Consider the following 19,198-nt stretch of genomic DNA (forward strand, 5'->3'; position numbering starts at 1 on the left):
CCGCCACCCTGCCTCCACCCTGCGCTTCCTGGGCCCTTGCTCCACCAGCTAACATGGCTCTTTCTTCCTCTTTTCTCCCCTTTTCCAGAGATTTTCCCTTCCTGCCTATAAATATACACTGGACTGTCCCATCCTAAAACACCCTCGCCTTCACCTTTCCCACACCCTGCTGCCCTTCAAGCCGCCCTCAAACGTAGGGAGTCACAGAATCACAGAACTGGGTGGGCCCCAGGACCCTCCAGTCCTGCTGTTTGCAGTGGGGAAGGAGCTTGGAAGAGAGGCGATCTGCCCTCTCTGTGCCTGCCGCCTTGCCTCCCTTAGCTCCTAACCTGTCAAAATGCTGGACCACCCTCACTCCTGCGGCACTCGCTCACTCCTCATCCTACGGAGTCCTGCTGCCCCCACCTTGCCTGCCTTCAGAAGGTCAGCAGTGACAAGTGATCCACACGCTGGTTCCCGGCCCTGCTTGGTCTATGAGAATGGTGGGAGTGGCTACATCCTCTGTCTTCAAATTCCCTCCTCCTTGACGCTAAGACCACGTTTCCCTAATTTTCAGCCTTCCTGGCTGCTTCCGTGTTGTCTTCTGTGGTTGCCCTTCATTTCCCCACTCCCTTAGACCAGGTTCTCCCCAGGGCCTCCTCTTCTTCCTCTTCTGCCCTTTCTCAACTCTTCCCCTTGACAGTCTCACATATTCCCTAGCTTCAGCCTTGATCTCTGTGCGACGTGTCCAATCTCTGGCTCCTGGCTTACCCTCGCTCCACATTTTAAACACCCAGTGGGGCATTTCTGCCTGCATAGCCTGCCAGCACCTCAGATTCAACCTGTTCCAAATCCTCCTCCCCTCCAGGCATTCGAGCCCCCCATGATACCACCCGCTGTCGGTCATCTACCGGGCTCCAAGGCTCTGAGGACCCACACCCAACCAGCCAGTCATCAGGCCTGCTCCTTTCTGTGTCTCTTATCCTTCTGGCTTTCTCCAGTCCAACCTGCGCCCAGGATTCAGGGTCTCATCTCAGAAGAGGGTCTGTCCTCACCCCTGGATGCTTCCTCTCCTACTACTTAATATTCCTTGCTCACAGCCTTGCGTCTTTAAAACGCGTGATGTTTCCCCTCTATACCTTGTGTAATGTGCAGCCACCATATCCTGGCGTCTGAGGCCCACCCTGACCCTAATCCATCTGTCTACATTTCTCCTCCCATCTCACCCCTGCCCACAACCTGTGCTCCAGCTACCCTGGAAGGTCCATCGTCCACTGAGCAGCCACTCAGGATTGTGCCCTTGATTGTGCCTTCCCCTGGCCCATGCCTTTCATTCGCAGCCCTTCCATCTCTCAGTGTTCTGCCTCCTCCAGAGCCCAGCTTGGATCCCACCTTCAGCTTGGAGCCTTCTCTGGACATCTCACTGGAGATATCTGCCCTCTTCCCAATGCCCTCCTTGGACTGCAGTTGCTCATGTACCTGTTCTTACCTAGCCTGCTTATTGCAGACATCCTTATATCTCTGATAATACCCAACCTATGTAGGTTGATCTGCCTGGAATAAAGCAGGGGTAGAAAAAAAAGAGAGAGATAGAGGGTATGGTCAGATGATGACCTTAAACAAGATGAAGCAGCTTGAGCCTGACCCTCCGTGCAGTGGGAACCACTGTGTGTTCCTGACAATAGAAGCACCCTGAAGGACAGCTTTAAGGAGCACATCAGGGAGAGGAACTGGTCATCACGCCAAAGTAGCCCATTACCCACGTCACTTTCCTCCTTCTGCCCCATCTCCTCCCCAGCCCTCTGTGCCCCGGCCCTCCCCATCACATGTGGCTGAGACACCAGGGCTAAGATGAGAATGACAGCTGCCCAGTTTTGCTGCAGGAAAACCCGTATTTAATGCTGAAGGGGAACCACCAGGAGATGGAAGGCAATGACCGCTACGAGGGCTTCTGTGTGGACATGCTCAAGGAGCTGGCAGAGATCCTCCGATTCAACTACAAGATCCGCCTGGTTGGGGATGGCGTGTACGGCGTTCCTGAGGCCAACGGCACCTGGACAGGAATGGTCGGGGAGCTGATCGCTAGGGTAAGGAGGGGACAAGTGATCTGGGCCTGAGGGTGGGCTGGGAGGGATTGGAAGGGCATAAGGTTGTGCTGCACGCTCATGAACCCTCCATTTGTTCAGTCAATCATTCATGCATTTGTCATTTATTTGTCCATTCACGCTATAAATCTTGCCTGGGCTGGCACAGACATGCAGTCGTGGATAAGCCTGCAACGATCCCACCCCGTGGCTTTCCCAGTCCAGAGCCTGTGACAAGTCATGGAGGCTTTGACTGGTTAACACAGATTAGGGAGTTTGGGTTCCATTTTTGATGCTTTTTGATGGTTCTGATTATTCTGTGGCTCATTAGCACTCCCTGGCAGAGCTTGAACAGGCCCTGGGAGAAGAGAATGCACCCACATCAGCTGGCTTGGATGCTTGAGAGATACTGCCAAGGGAGACGTGGCTAAATAACAGGGCAAAGGGATTGACTGGCAGAGGAGTTGGTCACAGCTACAGTTATTTTCTTTCATCTTGTATTATCTTTGGCTGGCATTCATGTCCTTTTACGGACCGAGGGCCAAGGTGCGCTTGGATCTGCTGTAGATTTTCAGGGTGAATGTGGAGACGTGATTAACATGCGGGTGAGCGTTGGAGAATGTCAGACATCTGTTAGGTTAGAGCAAGGGTATAGAAAGTTCTTCCAGGGGGAAATCTCTTGTTTTCTTTGTACACACTATTAACAACTGTAGAAATTAATTAAGGCATTGCTAATTCACCATCCATATTTCCATAACTGAGTTTTAATGATCAGGATAGGTGATGAGGACATAATGCAGAGAGCACAGACCTGGGTTCTTGGTGTGACCTTGATCCAACTCTTTTCCCCTCTGGATTTCAATGGTAGAAGGAGCTCCTGCAGCCTCCCAGCACGTGCTGATGTGCAAGGTGTTTTACATGCATTATCTCTAATCCTCTTTAAACACACCTTTTAGCTGGCTGTTAGTCCCACTTTACAAATGAGCCATCGAGCCCAGAAAGCTTGAATGACTTGTCGGGAGCTATACTGTCAGCATAGGGCAGAGCTCAGATTGGAACCCAGATCTTTTTCTTTATTGAATTAATAATATGCTTTAAACCCTTTATATCAAACAAACTTGGAATATAAGATAAATTTTTAAAATCCTACTTTTCAATGATAAAAATACTAGTTGAGGTATTAAATAAACAGTCCTTGACTTGGGATTGGGAAAAGTCCTATGTAGATGAGAACTGTGGAAAAGGTGTTTAAGAACTGAGGAGGGAGGATCCTTCAGGAGTTTGCCTGACGGAATATGGACGGCATCTGCAGTGATCCAGCAGGGTAAAATGGCAAGCCTTGTTCTGGGAATTCTGAATGACCCAGGGCGACTGGAGTCCAGAGAGGGCTGGTTCAGAAGTGAGGCCTTGCTTGCAGAGAGGGGCTTGCAAACAGAGGGCCAACAAGTCAACAGAAGGTTGCAGAAGGCCTAGGGATCCCTGGACGACTGCCACAGGGTTGGGGATGGCAGGGCGAAGCCTTTGGCAGAAAGCCCTCTGCAGTCCTTGAGCCTCAGGTTTTGAGATTCCAGCCTGATGATGTACATGCTTAAGTGGAAGAGGATTTGTGTCTTTCTCTATTTAATCTTTCAGACCCACTCCTGAAACATTCTTCTTATTTGGTGTCCACTGTGAAGGTGCAGCTCAGTAGTTAGACCACAGAAAGCCGAAATGCCAGGCCTTTTCTTTACCTTCTTCCTGATGTCCTCATTCACCTTGAGCTGATTTCTTTGGTCTCCTTGGGCTGCCTGATGACTGGTAGGGTGACTTCAGGGATGGCGGTGTCAGTGCACAGCCATCTCCTTTTTAGCCCCCTAATGAGCTGTGACAGACTGGAGGACAAGAAGAGGAGTCTGGGACTCTTAGACATGCAGCCACACACCGAGTGACTTGAGCAATCAGAATCTTAGAATTCACCCCAGATCTTCTTTCAAGCAAAAATACTGCTGCTTTGGTCTCATTGAGACTTGGCTACTTGACATGAACTAATTAATTAACCCATTAATTCAATAAATATTTATTGAACATCTTCCACTCTTGTAGACACTGGAGATACAATGGGGGACAAAATAAACATGGACACAGCCTTCACAGATCTTTTGGACTAGTGAGTGAGACGGAGATCAATGAATGGCCGCATTCTTGTGTAATTTCAAGCTGTGATAAGTGATAAGTGCAGGGTAGGCAGAGTGGAAGGAGTTGTAAGAGAACATCTAGAGGAGAATAGAACGCACTGTGGGCGCATAAGGGGGCTGTAGGGGGAAGGGCTTCCCTTGGGATGTGTGCGCTGGCTTAGGGAGGATGGGTGGGAGTTTCCTGGGCAATGAAAAGGTAGAAGGCTGAAGGCTGTTTGTGTGCCACTGGGGTTGGTCCTGGGTGGTCGTTGATAACACTGGGACCCCACCATCCCCAGGTTTGAAGGATTAAGATGTTTTCCAGTATGTTCCCCTAGGACTGTGGTAGCCCTCAGGCCTGGATCCCTTCTTTGTGACCCCTTTCCCAAGCTGCACAGGAAAATTCCAGTGGCTATACCAGCAAGCAGAGGCTCCTGTGAGGCCCCTGGGGCTGTTGAATGTGCTGGCTGAAAGACACCTTGGAAACCATTGCATCTAAATCTGTCCCTTATACAGATGAGGAAATGGCAGCCCAAGGAGGTTAGGTAACCTGATAAAGATCACACAGCTAGTAAGTTCAGAGCCAGCATTTAAGCCCTGGTCTGTCTGATCTCAGCACTCATGATCTGAGAGAACACAAATCTTGATGTTAGACAGACCTAAGCTAAAATTTCCGTTTATTCATTTACTAGCCATGTGTGCTTAAGTGCATTATTTTATCCTTTCCAACCCTGCCCCCACAGCTCTAGTGTTCATCTGCAAAGGATTTTTTTGGTAAAGATTTAAAATAACACGCACACACACACACACACAGAGAGAGAGAGACTATTTGGCATACAGGAAGTATGAGAGCTGTCTTAGGCCAGGCTCCCTAGAAAACAGAGCCCAAGGTCAAAGCTTGCATGCTAAATCAGGGAGTACAAGTACACAGACAGAGGTGAGGGAAAGGGGAAGGTGGCAGGCAAGCGGGGAGAGTATGCAGAAGGAGTGTGTTAGCTGCTGGTCATAGCTTTGTATTAAGCACAGCTGACTGCTCAGCCTGCAGAGGCCCTATGAAACTATTGCCTCACTAAACAGTCCACTGCAAGGAGGAGGAAACTTGTGTCTGTGAGTCCCATCTCTCACTGACCGAAGTTCACACCACAGGAAGTCACCTCCCCAACACTTCTAGGTTGTGTGCCCAGACCCTTTGGCCACCTTCAAAGAAGTTGGCTCCCAAGACACTGGTAACAGCACTCGAGGTGCAAAGCATAACATGTAGGCTGATCTAGCAAGTGGGTGAGAGCTGTGACCCTCTCCTTGCCCACAGCCTGGCCTGCAGCTGGATGCGCCAGTGCAGGTCTGGTTACCAAGGAGTCCAACGTGTCCTTGCATCACAGCAGCCCAAAGAAGCCTCAGGGATGGAGGCTTGAGGACACGGTGCAAGGAGTGAGGTTAGGCAATACAAAGGTCAGCCAGAGGAGACACCATGGACCGGGCCAGGCCAGCAGGCAGAATACCACCAAGGCAGTGGCAGAACCTGCTGAGCCTCTCTCCAGTGAAGACTGGAACTTCCCTTTGTGAATCAGTAGAAGGCAGTGGTGCCGGGTCATCTTCCTGGAGGGTTATTGGTAACAATGTGGGGAAATCCTCATGGGCGTGCCTGAGCAAACATGGGTATGAGCTTTGGCCCCAGGAGTGATTATCTTAGGGACACCAGGCTGTCTCTCAATGCCCTTTTCTTGTTCAAGAGGTATATGTTTGCTAGTACAAAGAATAAAATTAGGCCAATGGTCAACAGCTGAGAGTGAAAACCATTGTAACACATTGGGTAAGCCTAGGATTTCCTCTTGGGGGTCCAGGGATCCTGCCTAGACATTGGCCATCCTGCAGGCATGGCAGCTCTCCAGGGGCTCTCACTTATCCAGCACATGTGGAACTTGGGGAAGAAAGGGAATGTGTACAAAGATGAGGTGCCAGGGTGTGTATGGACAGGGCTGCCCACCAGTTTCCCCTGGACAACAAGCAAGGTTCATGTAACTGAAACTGCAGCAGAAGCAATGAAAGTTGATATAAAGGAGAACCTCCCCAGCGAGGGGCTGGGGGTTGACCAAGGAATCTCTTTCTTTGGAGAGTTTGGGGAATATAGTGACTGCTTGTATGTCTGAGTGATATGAATTGAAGTGTAGAGGCCCAGGGTTATCTCCAGTGGAAGCTGTAGAGGCTTAGTCTTTTCACATTTGTTATCACCTGCTTACCCAAAACAGTGGGTGCTGTGGTTTGAATGTGTCCCTCTAAAGTTCATGTGTTGGAAGCCTAATCCCCAATGCAACCGTACTAGGAGGTGGGGCCCAATAAGAGATGAATGGGTCATGAGTACTCTGCCCTTAGGAATGGATTCATGTCATCATTGAGGAAGGTTAGTTACTGGAAGAGCAGGTTGTTATAAAGTGAGTCAGGCCTCTGGTCCCTCTCTCTGTCTTGTGTGCTCACTTCTGCCATGGCTGACCTTTACCAGCTGACAATGCCATGCTCTTGAACTTCCCAGCCTCCAGAACTGTGAGCCAAATAAACTTGTATTGTTTATAAATTGCATAGTCTGTGGTATCCTGTTATAACAGCAGAAAGCATACAGAGACCATGGACTTAGACACGTGGCCATGTATTCACTGTGGAGGAGAATTTAAGCATATTTTCTGCATATTCATGAAAATCATCAGAGCATGTCTTTTGGTGTAATCCCATTAAAAGGGGAAGTGTGGTTGGAGTGGGAGCAAATGGATTCACACAAACTGGGCCAGCTGGGTGGCCTCTCACCTTGGGGCTATGTGTGGGCAGTGGAGATGAGAAGGGTGGTTGTTTGGGAGGCTGTCAGGTTTGAATTTGTTTTGCCTGGTCAGCTCCTTCACAGCTAAGCCCACAGAAGGCCTGAGCAGCAGTGATTTTGTATCTCATTGGAGGTGTGCTTGGCAGAAAGGAGACAGACTGGAGTAGCTTGAAGAAGCAGATGCCCCAGGACTAATCCCAGGGGCCCTCTGTATCATGCCAGTACATTTACATGAATGTATAAACAGTTTTGCTGAAACTGTTCAAGGCATTCAGGTACAAAGATGAATTGATAGTCAACTCAAGAAGGCCACTCTTTGATAGGGGCCTCATGTGGGTAAGAGCAGGGTGAGAAGAACTATGATGGGAAAGTGCAGGGTGCAGAGAGAAGACTGGAGGAGGGCTCTGCACTCTGCCTGTGACACGTGGGGAAGGACCCTGTGGGAGGTGATGCTAGGCCTAAATCTTCAAGGATGAAGAGACATTGGCCATCAAAGAAGAAACATGGAGAGAGAAGAGCATGCCAGTGAGGAGAGAGTACAAGAGCCAAGTCATGGGGACTTGAAGGTGCAGAGGTAGTTTCCATTTCAGGAACCACACAAAGGTGGGTCTGCCTGGAACAGAACATGGCAGTAAGGGAGTGTGGCCTGTGGGCAGCTGTCATTGGTGAAGGGCCTGTTTGAGCTGCAGCATGAAACAAGTGGGCAGGAGGGCAAGACTGGAGACAGGGGAGCCGGGAAAAAGGCTTTCACTGTTGCAAGAAAGAAATGGTGAGAACCAAAAGTAGCTTGGGAGTTAGAGGAAGGTACAGATTCCAAAACTCTCTTTAAAGATAATAAGCTGGGCACAGTGGCTCACGCCTGTAATCCCAACACTTTGGGAGGCTGAGGTGGGTGGATCACCTGAGATCAGGAGTTTGAGACCAGCCTGACCAACATAGTGAAAACCCATCTCTACTAAAAATACAAAAAGTTAGCCAAGTGTGGTGGCTCACATCTGTAATCCCAGCTACTCGGGAGGCTGAGGCAGGAGAATCACTTGAACCTGGGAGGTGGAGGTTGCAGTGAGCCGAGATTGCACGCCATTGCACTCCAGCCTGGGTGACAGAGTGAGACGCTGTCTCAAAAAAAAATAAAAAAGGTTTTTCTCTTATACGGCAGTAGACATGCTTTTTGAAAAATAGATAAGGTTTAAAAAGCTAAAAATTATTTGTAATTTCACCACCCAATAATACCCATGGCTATTTCTGTATCATGCCTTCCAATTTTTAAATGCATATATGTTTTACACAAGTTCTTTTTATAAAAAAGAGGTTATACTATATGCAGTGTTGTGTAACCCATTAAAAACTATTTAATAAAGAAATCATCAGGACTAGGGGACCCAGTGGATGTGGAATGTGAGAGAGAGGGAGGATGTAGGATGACTCACCAGTTTCTGACTTGGACATACGGATGGTTGGTGGTGCCTAGCATTGAGGTGGAAAAACAGTTCTGGAAGGAGAGAGAGGATGCATTTAGCTTTGGAAATGGCAAGTTTAAGGTGCCTTTTGGACATCTACTTAGAGACTTTCAGCAGAGAGTTGGCTAGAATGGGCTTCAGCAGACTGAAGGCATAGATTCTAGGGTGAATGGATGGGAGGGTGCGACTGAAGATATGAGTAGGGAGGAATCTTTCAGGGAAAAGAGCACATGTTCAGGAGGGAGGAAGACAGGAGCCTGTGAAGGCAGCTGAAAGAGAATGGGTAAAGAGGATTTCTGCCTCTTGAAAGGAAGTACAGAAGAGCATTTCCCAGGCTGAGCAATACAGGGGTCACAGGCAAATGCAGTTTCAGGGGGTGACTGGATTGAGGTCCAGTGGCAGTGATTGAATTGTGAACAAGAAGAGTGAGCGGAGGAGATGGAGACAGTGGCCTGGGAAATACTCATTAAAGTCAGGTGGCTATAAGGGAAAGCAAGATAAAGGGTTGTAGCTAGAGGGAGCTGTGGAGCTGACAGATTGATTGTAAGTCAAGATGAAATCCCTTATGTAAGCAACTGCTCAGAATTGAGAATGCTTCTCTTATGGATTGGGGAAATGCAGGGACATTCATGTGGCTGGAGCAATATTGGAGTTGGGAGTGTCAATAAAAGGTAGGCGGGATGGAGGCTGGAGGTGATGGAGTGTTCAGAAAAGGGTTTTGGAGTTTTTGTCAAGATGCTAGTACTTCTTCCCACAGCTGGTACCCGGGAACCAGCGCCGTCAGGCAAGTATCTGTCTGGGCGTTGTCTTAAACCCTTGACGTTTGGGCAGTGATTGAATGTCTACAAACTGCTTTCACAAGCATTAGCTCTTTCATCCTTTACAGCAGCACTGTGAAGTAGGTATTATTGCCCTCATTTTAGAGCTAAGCAAACTGAGGCTTCAAAGGACAAAATGATCCACCCAGTGTCCCACTGCCAGTTAGTGGCAGAGGTCTGGTGAAACTTAGGCACCTGAGACCAAGTCCATGGCAGCACATGGCCTTTCCCTGCAGGAATTACAGCCTCATCTCCCTGCAGCCACAGTTGGCATTCACTTCTGAGATGTCCTTCCAGACAGAGGATGGGGAAGGTGCCCAGAACTTGATACCCAAGTTCAACTCTGGCCCGTAAAGAGATTGCACTCCATCTGTAAAGTGAGAGAGCCGGGCAGATGACTTCCAAGGCCCCTTCCGCTTGGTAGGGAGGCATTCTTGGTCAAGCACTGACCTGTAGTACCCTGGAAGGCACTACAGCTGCATTTTCCATCCTCAGGGCCCTGCTTGGGAGAGAGTAAAACACATTTGGGAAGAGATAGAGTGCCCCTCTAGGTTCACAGTTCAGAACAAAGTACCCCGTTGGCATTCAACTCCATGTTGGCAGAATGGCACATTTAAGTTCAAAGAGAAAAGGGCTTTGGAAGGCTTAGATTCAAGGCTCATAAGCCTTGGACATCAAATAGCTCTTACCAATGACATTTTGATGAATTAAGTGTAAATGAAGCTGAAACGCCTCATTCCGTTTTTTCTCCTGGGTGCCCAGGAGAAAGGATTGTGGAGGAAGCTTCCCGGAGGCCTGGTGGGCTGGGCTGTTCGTGGCCTCAATCCACCGGGAAGGTTGTCCGGAGACATTTTGCTGAACTAAAAAAAATAAAAATAAAAAATACAACTGGTCCTCTGGGATCACTTTTCACCTTGAAGCCAGAGACTATTTCAACTGCAAGTAGGTCACAGAATTCTACTGAGCATTCTTTAAAATAAAGATACTGATCCAGGGGCCAAAGTGCAGTGTTCCACTCCTTCCCCACATGACAGCCAAGCTCAGCGAGGGCTTTGCTTTACCTTCCCCATTGAGGCTTAGTTTCTGCATTTATCCAAATCTGAAAGAGATGAGCTTCCATTATAGTTCAACCATTCATTCATTCATCAAAGTGCCTGCTTTCTGACAAGCACCGCTTGGATGTGAGGAATTGCCTATAAGGAGTTCAGGATCTACTCAAAGAGACGGGCAGGTAAACAAGAATTACTGTATGGTGAGACACATGCTATATTAATAACAGTTATAATGATGGTAATAACCACGGCTGACAGGTATGAAGTGCTTCCTATGGGCCAGGCACTGTTCTGAGCACTTGACTGTATTAACTCAAGCCTCACAATAACCGAATGTGGCAGGTGAGGTTGCAAAACAGTTAAGGAACCTGCTGAAAGTCCCATGAGTAGTGAGTGGCAGGGGTGGCTTTGATAGAAGTTGAGTGAGGTATGGTTCAGGAGCAGGGAAGAACTCACCAAGGAAATGACGAGTGAGCAGAGCACTGGGGATCAAGAAGGATCGCCTTGGCAGAAAAGGATATTATATTCTAGGTGCAGTGGACGGTGAGAAATGTACATTGCACTGCCATTGGTTCTGGACAACTGGAGCCAAGCACGAGAGGGGGTGGAGGAGAACAGGGCTAAAGGCAGGGGCCAGTCGTGATAGGATTTATGTGTTTGGATCTTTATAAACTATGTCCAGAGTACTAGTGGGAGCTGTCTAAGAGCAGGTGGTTTGTTTGTTTTATTCAAAGAGAGGAGTGGCATAACTGCCTTTGGTTCCAGAAGGTTACTCTAGCAGATGAGAGGGGAACGGATTGGAGGTGGGAAGACCAGATGCAGGTTTACTCATTAGACAGCTGTCCAGTGATCAGGAGAATAGAACGGGGTCTGAATTAAGCAGTGACGGTGAGGATGCCCAGGAGAGGATGGTGGCTGTGTGGGGACTTCAGCATTTGAATCTGGGACGCAGTGAGTGCAGGGAGCTCCCCTTTCCCGTAGACCTTCAAGCATGGGTTAAGGTCATCCTGCTTCTCGGGGGCGAAGGGATGCGCTGTTTCACCCTGGGAAGGTCCTTTCTACAATGGCTCCTGGAGAGATGCATGCCACGTAGCGATCCCTGCATGCAACCCACTGAGACCTGGGAAGGGAGGAAATCCATCTTCTCCGGCTCATTATTCACAGACAGGTGTACTTGAGAACAAAAGGGCCAGCGCTCTGGACTGCGCCTTAGCCACAGCCATGTTCGTGTGCTCTCTCGACAATACTCTGCTTTGTTGTGAGTTCTCAAAAGGTTCTTTTCTGTCACTAGCAGTCCTTTCACTCACCTGAGAAAAGGGCAATAATGGCAGTTTCGTGACTGTAGCCACCCCGTTTTTCTTCAGAGATGACCCTATCGGCTGCGAGGCTGCGGCTGGGCTCTCCCGTCTCGTCTTCCTCTCTCCCTCTGTTGGCCTCCCTCTCCTGCATTCCGGAGTGAGGTGCACACACCTCAGAAGACTGCCGCTGGGCCTCTGGAGCCACAGCTGCCAACCATCGTATGAGCCCAGCCAATGCCCTACCTGCGCTCGGTGGAGGGCTCTGCTGGGCCTTTCCGATTCACTCCATCCTCTGGCTTCCCTTGGCTTGTATGGGATCTGAATGGGGATCTCATGTGCTCTAGACCCTTGCTCATATGTCTTCCTAGTTCAAAGCTGAGCCACCAGGAGGGAAGGGAGTAGAAGCAGGAACACTATAGCTCCTGACAAGGCCAGACACCATGTAACAGCTCTACACTCATGAGTTCATTCGATCCTCACATGGCCCATGAGACAGGCATTATTACCCCATTCCACAGATGAAGACACAGAGGCTCGGAGAGTTCCATAATTAACCCAAGTTCAGACACGCAGCAAGTGGCCAGAGCCCAGACTCAGACCCCAATCTTGGGCTCTTCTCACTACACCAAAGGGGCATGTGAGAACTGGTGTCTGGAACAGAGAATGATTTGGGTAGCATTGTCTTGTTCTCTGCATCTGCCTCCTAGAAGAATGGGGAGGAAGGAATAAGTTGGCCCAGGAGAATGGTAATCAAGGAGGTGGCTCTGAGTGGCCAGTTTGACAGGGACATTTGGATGACACTTACATCCTCCACCCCTTCCATCTGGAAACTGGACTTATTATGACCACCTCCTTTTTCAGACTAAGAAAACAGAGCCCCAAGAAGCTAACGCCCAGGAATGCTAGGAGTTGAGGTCAGATCTTTTTCCTCTAAGAGCCTTTCAGCTAAAAAAGCAGACAGATGCAAGCAGAAGTTATTTTAATGTGGTCATACAGGATAAGTGCTGTATTAGACATAGCGAAGTACATCATAAATGACTAGGAAGGTAGGGGCAGAAATGACATCTGAATCGGGACAACTGGACTGGATTCCTAGTGGAAGTAAGACTGGCAATTCTTTGAAGGAAAGCACAGTGGCTTATGCATCTTGACATCCTTATGAACCTAACACAGTGCCTGAAACACAGTGAAGTGGTAATACAGGTAATACTAGGAATCCCTAGTCTGAAAATCCAAAATCTGAAATGCTCCAGTGTCTGAAACTTTTTGAGCTTCGACGTGAAACCACAAGTGGAAAATTCCACACCTATCCTCATGAAGGGTCATGGTCAAAAACAGTCAAAACTTTGTTTCATGAACAAAATTATTTAAAATATTGTATGAAATTACCTTTAGGCTATGTGTCTAAGGTGTATATGAAACAGAAATGAACTTCGTTTTTAGACTTGAGTCTCATTCCCAAGATACCTCATTATGTTTATGAAAATATTCCAAAATCTGAAAAGGTTGGAAATCCGAAACACTTCTGGTCTCAAGCATTTCAGATAAGGGGCACTTGCATTCCCCTAGGGCTTGCTTTCTTTAGTAGGTTTGCATCAACCCAAGCCTTAGAAAGCCAGGTTTTCCAGCCAGGCGCGGTGGCTCACGCCTGTAATCCCAGCATTTTGGGAGGCCGAGGCGGGTGGATCACCTGAGGTCAGGAGTTCAAGATCAGACTGGCCTACATGGAGAAAGCCCGTCTCTACTAAGAAATACAAAAATTGGCCAGGCATGGTAGTGCACGCCTGTAGTCCCAGCTACTCGGGAGGCTGAGGCTTGAACCCGGGAGGTGGTGGAGGTTGCAGTGAGCCAAGATCGCGCCATTGCGCTCCAGCTTGGACAACAAGAGTGAAACTCCGTCTCAAAAAAAGAAAAGGAGGAAAAAAAAAGAAAAAGAAAGAAAAGAAAAGAAAGACAGACTTTCCATTTGTGAGTCAATCAGCAGACAGTGATTTAACACCTATGTGCCAGTCACTGTGCTGGGGTGTAGGGTAAAGGAACAGATCAGGTTGGTTTCTGTCTCTGAAAGCTTACAGTCCAGGTGGTAAAAGGCAAGGGGGACATAGGCATGTAAGATAATTAAGTGTGTGTGTGAGTACATGGCTGGGAGCCCCAAGCAGGGCAGGACTAAGGAATGACATCGGAGCGCCACCCGTGAAGGTGCACTCTGCTTAAATCACTGTTTCCAAGAGAGCAGTCTCCAGGCCCAGAGAGAGTCAGCTATAGATTTGAAACAGACTTCAGAATTTTCCCTGCCCATCCTCAGATCCCCATGCTGGTTATTTTCCACGGAAGGAGTTGCTCGGGGAGATCTGGAAGGGGCCAAGTTCAGTTAGGTTCAGTGCTCCCTCAGCAGCTTCCTATTGGGAACTCCTCCAAACCCCAGTGGGCATCTCAAAGCAGCCTGGGAAACTTGTTGGAAGGTTCACTTCTTGGGAATTATTTCTGCCTTGCCCACTGAGCGCCAGCTGTTAAGGGGATTGAAGAGTCTGCAGAGGAAATGAAAATGTATTAATTAAGGCATCTGAAAGCCTTCTAAGAGATTGGCTTGCTGTTAAGCAGAAGAGACAGGCGGTAGGAAATTGATTTGGGTCAGAGGCAGGAAAGGAAACTACGGACAACGTGATCTTAATGTCTTCTAAGAATTAGCTAGTCTCGATTCCCCAGCCACGCAGCAGAGGTGAGGATGTTACCTGCAGGCTTGGCCAGACACCAGACTCTGGTCTGAGGCCAGGGATGCTTTCAGGAGCTCCAGTTCAGCACACAGGGACCAAGCCCCCTCTGCCTTGCTCCCCTTCCCACCCAGACTGAGAAATGCAGCTTCTGAGGATTCCCCAAGCCTGAGTCGTTGAGCTTGCCAGCGTTGGTTCTCTCACTCACCTTCCCCTCAGGAGTGAGAATCCTATGCCTGAACCCGGGGCGACAACTCTGTTGACCCACTCTGATGTACTTACCATCCTCAACCAATAGTGCCTGCCCCTAGATGCATTGATTCCATATTGGTTGTGCCTTCAGCTTGAACAAGACACAGTTTTTAATTTCATAGAGCTCACATCCTGTATACATAGAACCTCCAGGTATGGTTTGTGCAGGTTAAGACATGGTGAAGGAGGAATGGGTCGTGAAACCCAGCCCTCACTCTGCTCACCAAGCATGTGCTTTGGGATGGGATGGTATCCACTTGTTGATTTTTTTTTTCCTACAAAAGTGCCTTTAGCTTGCCAAGCCATGTGCCCACTAAGTCCGCTCAGAGGGCCAATCTTTATAATTCATACAACGTCCCCAACTATACTGGGAATGAGACCCAGTGTATAAGTTAGTATGAGACCTTATCTTGTGATATATACAAAAGGGAATCCTATGCAAAATGATATGAGAGCACAGAGAAGAAAGGAAGTGTTTCAGCCAGAGGAAGCCAGGCAAGGCTTCAGAGCAGAGCTAATGAGAATTGTCGCCAGTGTTTATTGAATACCTACTACCTGCCAGGCATTTATCATGCATCATTTCCTCTCCACATAACAATCTTATGTAATAAATGTTGTTATTCATATTTCATAACCAAGATGCCAAGGTTGACTTTGACTTCACAGAGAAGGCCAACTCAGGGTCGCACAGCTAACAAGTGATTGATCTGGAATTCAAAGCCAGACCCATCTGACATCAAAGCCCACGGTCATTGTAACCACTGCAGTGCCTCTCAGGGAAGTGCAGTCAAGTCAGACCTTGATAGACAAGTAGGAATCTGACAAGCAACAAGGAGGAGAGAGTTGCCAGCAGAGGGAACGGTGTGGGGTCTGAAATGTATGCCAAGTTTAAGGAACACGAAGAGTGCATTGTGTCCACGTCAGGCTGGAGAGGGCAGTAGCTAGAGGTGATGCTGAAGAGGCAAGTCTCAGCTGGGTGGTGACCATCACTTAGACCGTGGGAAGGAGCTGAGACTCCATTTTAAAGAGAGTGGAGAGTCACTGGAGTTTTTAAAGAAGAGGAGTAATATTAGATCTTTGGTGTAAACTTTAGAGCAGTGGTTCTCAAAATACTGTCCTTGAACCAGCAGCATCAGCAGCACCTGGGACTTGTCAGCAATCCCAATTCTGGGGCCCCATCTAGACCTACTTAACCTGAAACTCTGAGGTGGGACTCAGCCATTTGCAACTTAACGGGCCCTCCAGGTGGTGCTGATTCGAGCTCAGGTTTGAGAACCACTGATTCCCAATGATGCTTGAGTTTGAGAGCCTCTGGTGCCCAGTGCAGTTGAGTGGATGGATGGCATGGGAAAGAACTGGAAGCAAAGAGACCAGTGCAGAAGCTACTGAATAATTCAAAGGAAGGCTTGAATGATGGTCGGGGCAGTGAGAGTCAAGTGGCGGTGATGGATTCAACAGGCATTTCAGAGGTAAAAGGGATGGAGCCTGGTTATTGAATGGGGAGACAACAGGGAAGGGAGGGAGAGGGAAGACTCCAGGCTGACTCATGGTCTCTGTTTGGGATGACAGATGGATAGGGAAGTCATTAATGGCACACAGGGAAAGAGTAGCTTTAGATGGCAGAGATACGGAATTAGACATGGGCATAGGAAGTCAGTAGGTAGGGGGAGTGAGGAAGGCTGGCAAGAGGCAGAGCTGGGCCCGAGCCCCATTTGGAAGTTGTCAGCATACGTGGTAATAAAATGGGAGGGATGTGCCCACCCCTGTCCTCACACTGCCTTTCCTCCCGACCAGACACCCGGGTACAAATCACTTGCTCTGCCAGCTATAAGCTGTGTGGACTTGGACGAGTCACCCAACGTTTCTGAATCCTGGGGTCTTCACCCTCAAAACGAAAATAATAGTACCCACCCCAGATTACTATGAGAAATAAATGGAATATAATTCCTCTAGCATGCTCGCACTTTGTGGACTCTCTGTGAGTGTTCGCTCTCTCCTCTCCTTCCCTCCCTGCGTAGGGCTCTGTTTTCACCTCCTCTTCTGGCCTGGAGCTCAGCTCCTCAGCCTCACCCGCCTCGGTCCCCAAACATGCTCATCTTCATGCAGTTCTGCCTGCTCTCCTGGGACATGCTCATCCAGGCCCCAGTCTTCCCTCTCCCAGGCCGGCCTGGGTTCATTCCTCTTGCCATGCAGATCACAGCAGCGTCATTCATCAACACAGACACACCTGTGTCCAGTCTTGATCCTACTGGGGAGAGGCGCAGCAGCCTTCCAAAGTTACATGTGCTGTTCCAACCCCCTCTCTTCTTGCCCTCTGCAGGTAAAGGAGACACAAGCAGCAGATCTTCCCCCCAGGAGGTGGGGGTGTCTGGGCCCCCTCTTATTGGCATCCAGGAAATGGCAGTGGTGGAGCACCCACTAGTCCTCTTGGGCTTAGAGAAATATTATCTTGAGTTGGAAGCCAGGGTCTGTCCCAGAACCGTAAATTAGTATCTGAATCTTCCTGGGCTACCATTTGCTCACATCTTCAATGAGCATAACCATTTCCTCTATGCCCTGCCTGGCACCAGCCACAATTTCACCAGTATCCCTTGTCTCTGGAAGAACTAATCCAGCGTCCTACATCTCTGCATCTCCCCTCATGTGCCCCACACTCACTGGCCTCCTCTTGGTTCCTTGGATACAGCATGGTCAATTCCAGCATGTGGCCTTCATATTTGCACTTCTTTCAAAAACCTGTTTCCCAAATCTCCAGTCTGCTGTTTCCCAAATCTCCAGTCTACCGTTTCCATGTCATTGTCTCCATCGAAGCCAGGCGTCCCCTCCTCTGAGAAGTGTTCTTTCTCTGCCACCCTGAAGGACCCCCATCCTCTCATTTAGTCACCTTCTACCACACTATCCTGTTTTATGATCTTCAAAGAAATTATTACTGTCTAAAACCACCTTGCTTATGATGGGACTATTTGTTTATTGACTGTCTCCGCTCACTAGAATGTAAGTTTCCTGAGGTCAGGAACTAGAGCTGTCTTCTTTATCCCTCTACTGGTAGCATTCAGAACAGGACCTGACACATAACACTCAGCCACCAGGGGATGGGTGGATGGATGGATGCTGTAAAGGCATGTGGAAGAGAATTAACCATCCCAGCGTTGATGCCAAAGCACTTGGAGCCTGGAACAAACAGCCCAATGCTGGGGACCTGTTGTAGGTTTTCAGAAGATCCTTTTGCTAACAGGGAAAGCACAGCAGCAGTCCAGGTGTACTGGTGCGTTTGGCAGGTTGGGGCTGCAGGAGGTGGCTGCCCTCCCGTCTGCGTGCACTTCCTTTGATCCCCGCCTCTCGCTCCTGCCTCCACCCTCCAGGCTCCCACAGGTGGGCCTCCAGCTCACCCCACTGCATGCACAGCCCCACCCCACTTCCCAGGGCAGTATCATCTTGAGAAAGAATAATGTAAGCAATTCTTGCCCTCCCTCCTCTCTCCATGGGGTGGAGAGGTCCAGGGGGAGTTGTCTGACTCTAAGATTGACCCTCCAGTCTCCAATGTTGTTCTCCAAGTTGCAGCGACTCCTTGCTTCACTTTTTAAGCTGTCAGCCTAACTGGGTATTGGTGCAGCCCCTACCACCCACACATCTATGGTCCAACTGCCTTTAGGATAAATCATCTCTATCAAGCTTGTGGGCTTTCTTTCCTGAAGTATGTGTGTTGGTGAGGCAAGGCGGCAGCAGGCGGGAGGTCACAGAGCAAGTGCCCACCCCACCCATCAGGACTTTGGAACCATCTCACCCAGACTCCCAACACTGTGCTCAACACCCATGGCTCCCTGGGTCACCTTGGCCTGTGCCTGCTCCACAGATAGGACTGGCCTCATTACTGTGTGCCAGGCACAATGCCAATGCTTGCTTTACAAATGTTCTCCTATTTAATCTTAGTACAACCTTACAAGGGCAAAAGTATATTGTTGGGAGGCCGAGACGGGCGGATCACGAGGTCAGGAGATCGAGACCATCCTGGCTAACAGGGTGAAACCCCGTCTCTACTAAAAAATACAAAAAACTAGCCGGGCGTGGTGGCGGGCACCTGTAGTCCCAGCTACTCGGGAGGCTAAGGCAGGAGAATGGCGCGAACCCAGGGGGCGGAGCTTGCAGTGAGCTGAGATCCGGCCACTGCACTCCAGCCTGGGTGACAGAGCGAGACTCCATCTCAAAAAAAAATATATATATATATAGCCCCCGTTTTATAGATCAGAAAACTGAGGCTCTGAGGTTAACTAACTTGTTCAAGGTCACGTGGCTTGGAAGTGGTAGAATTAGGATTCAAACTCAGATGGATCAGTGTGTTCTCCTGACTGCCGTGCAGAGCTGTCCCCAGCACTTGCCACCTCTCGCTTACAGGGTGGTACCTCAGTCACCCCATCCTGCTGCTTTTGCTCCCTGCCCTACCCCACAGCCAGGCCCTGCTCATCCCTTGCCTTTCTGTGAATAGATAGTCCTGCTTCAAAGAATTCCAAATGTGGCACCTCCCTCCATCTTCCCTCTACCCTCTGGCCATCCCTCACCAGAAGGTCTTTGGTGTGTTCGATGTGCA

General features: G+C 49.1%; 1 protein-coding gene across 18 annotated transcripts in view; it reads left to right on the forward strand.

The window, feature by feature from the left end:
• GRIK4 (glutamate ionotropic receptor kainate type subunit 4) overlaps positions 1-19,198 on the forward strand; it is a 483,018-nt gene that overhangs the window by 398,615 nt on the left and 65,205 nt on the right. For 12 of the 18 annotated variants that reach the window (XR_010581045.2, XR_012423807.1, XR_012423806.1 and 9 more), the window contains one exon: positions 1,863-2,066. The exons of 5 other annotated variants lie outside the window; for them this stretch is intronic. Coding sequence is in view for 10 of the 13 variants with exons in the window: in XM_074015465.1 (XP_073871566.1) it covers positions 1,863-2,066 (204 nt within the window). In the remaining 3 variants the exon portion in view is untranslated. Of the gene's footprint in view, positions 1-1,851; positions 2,067-19,198 lie in introns of all 18 variants that reach the window. One more of the 18 variants, XM_074015473.1, reaches the window with a different exon arrangement.

Source organism: Macaca fascicularis, chromosome 14 (assembly GCF_037993035.2).
Source record: "Macaca fascicularis isolate 582-1 chromosome 14, T2T-MFA8v1.1".
Taxonomy (NCBI): Eukaryota; Metazoa; Chordata; class Mammalia; order Primates; family Cercopithecidae; genus Macaca; species Macaca fascicularis.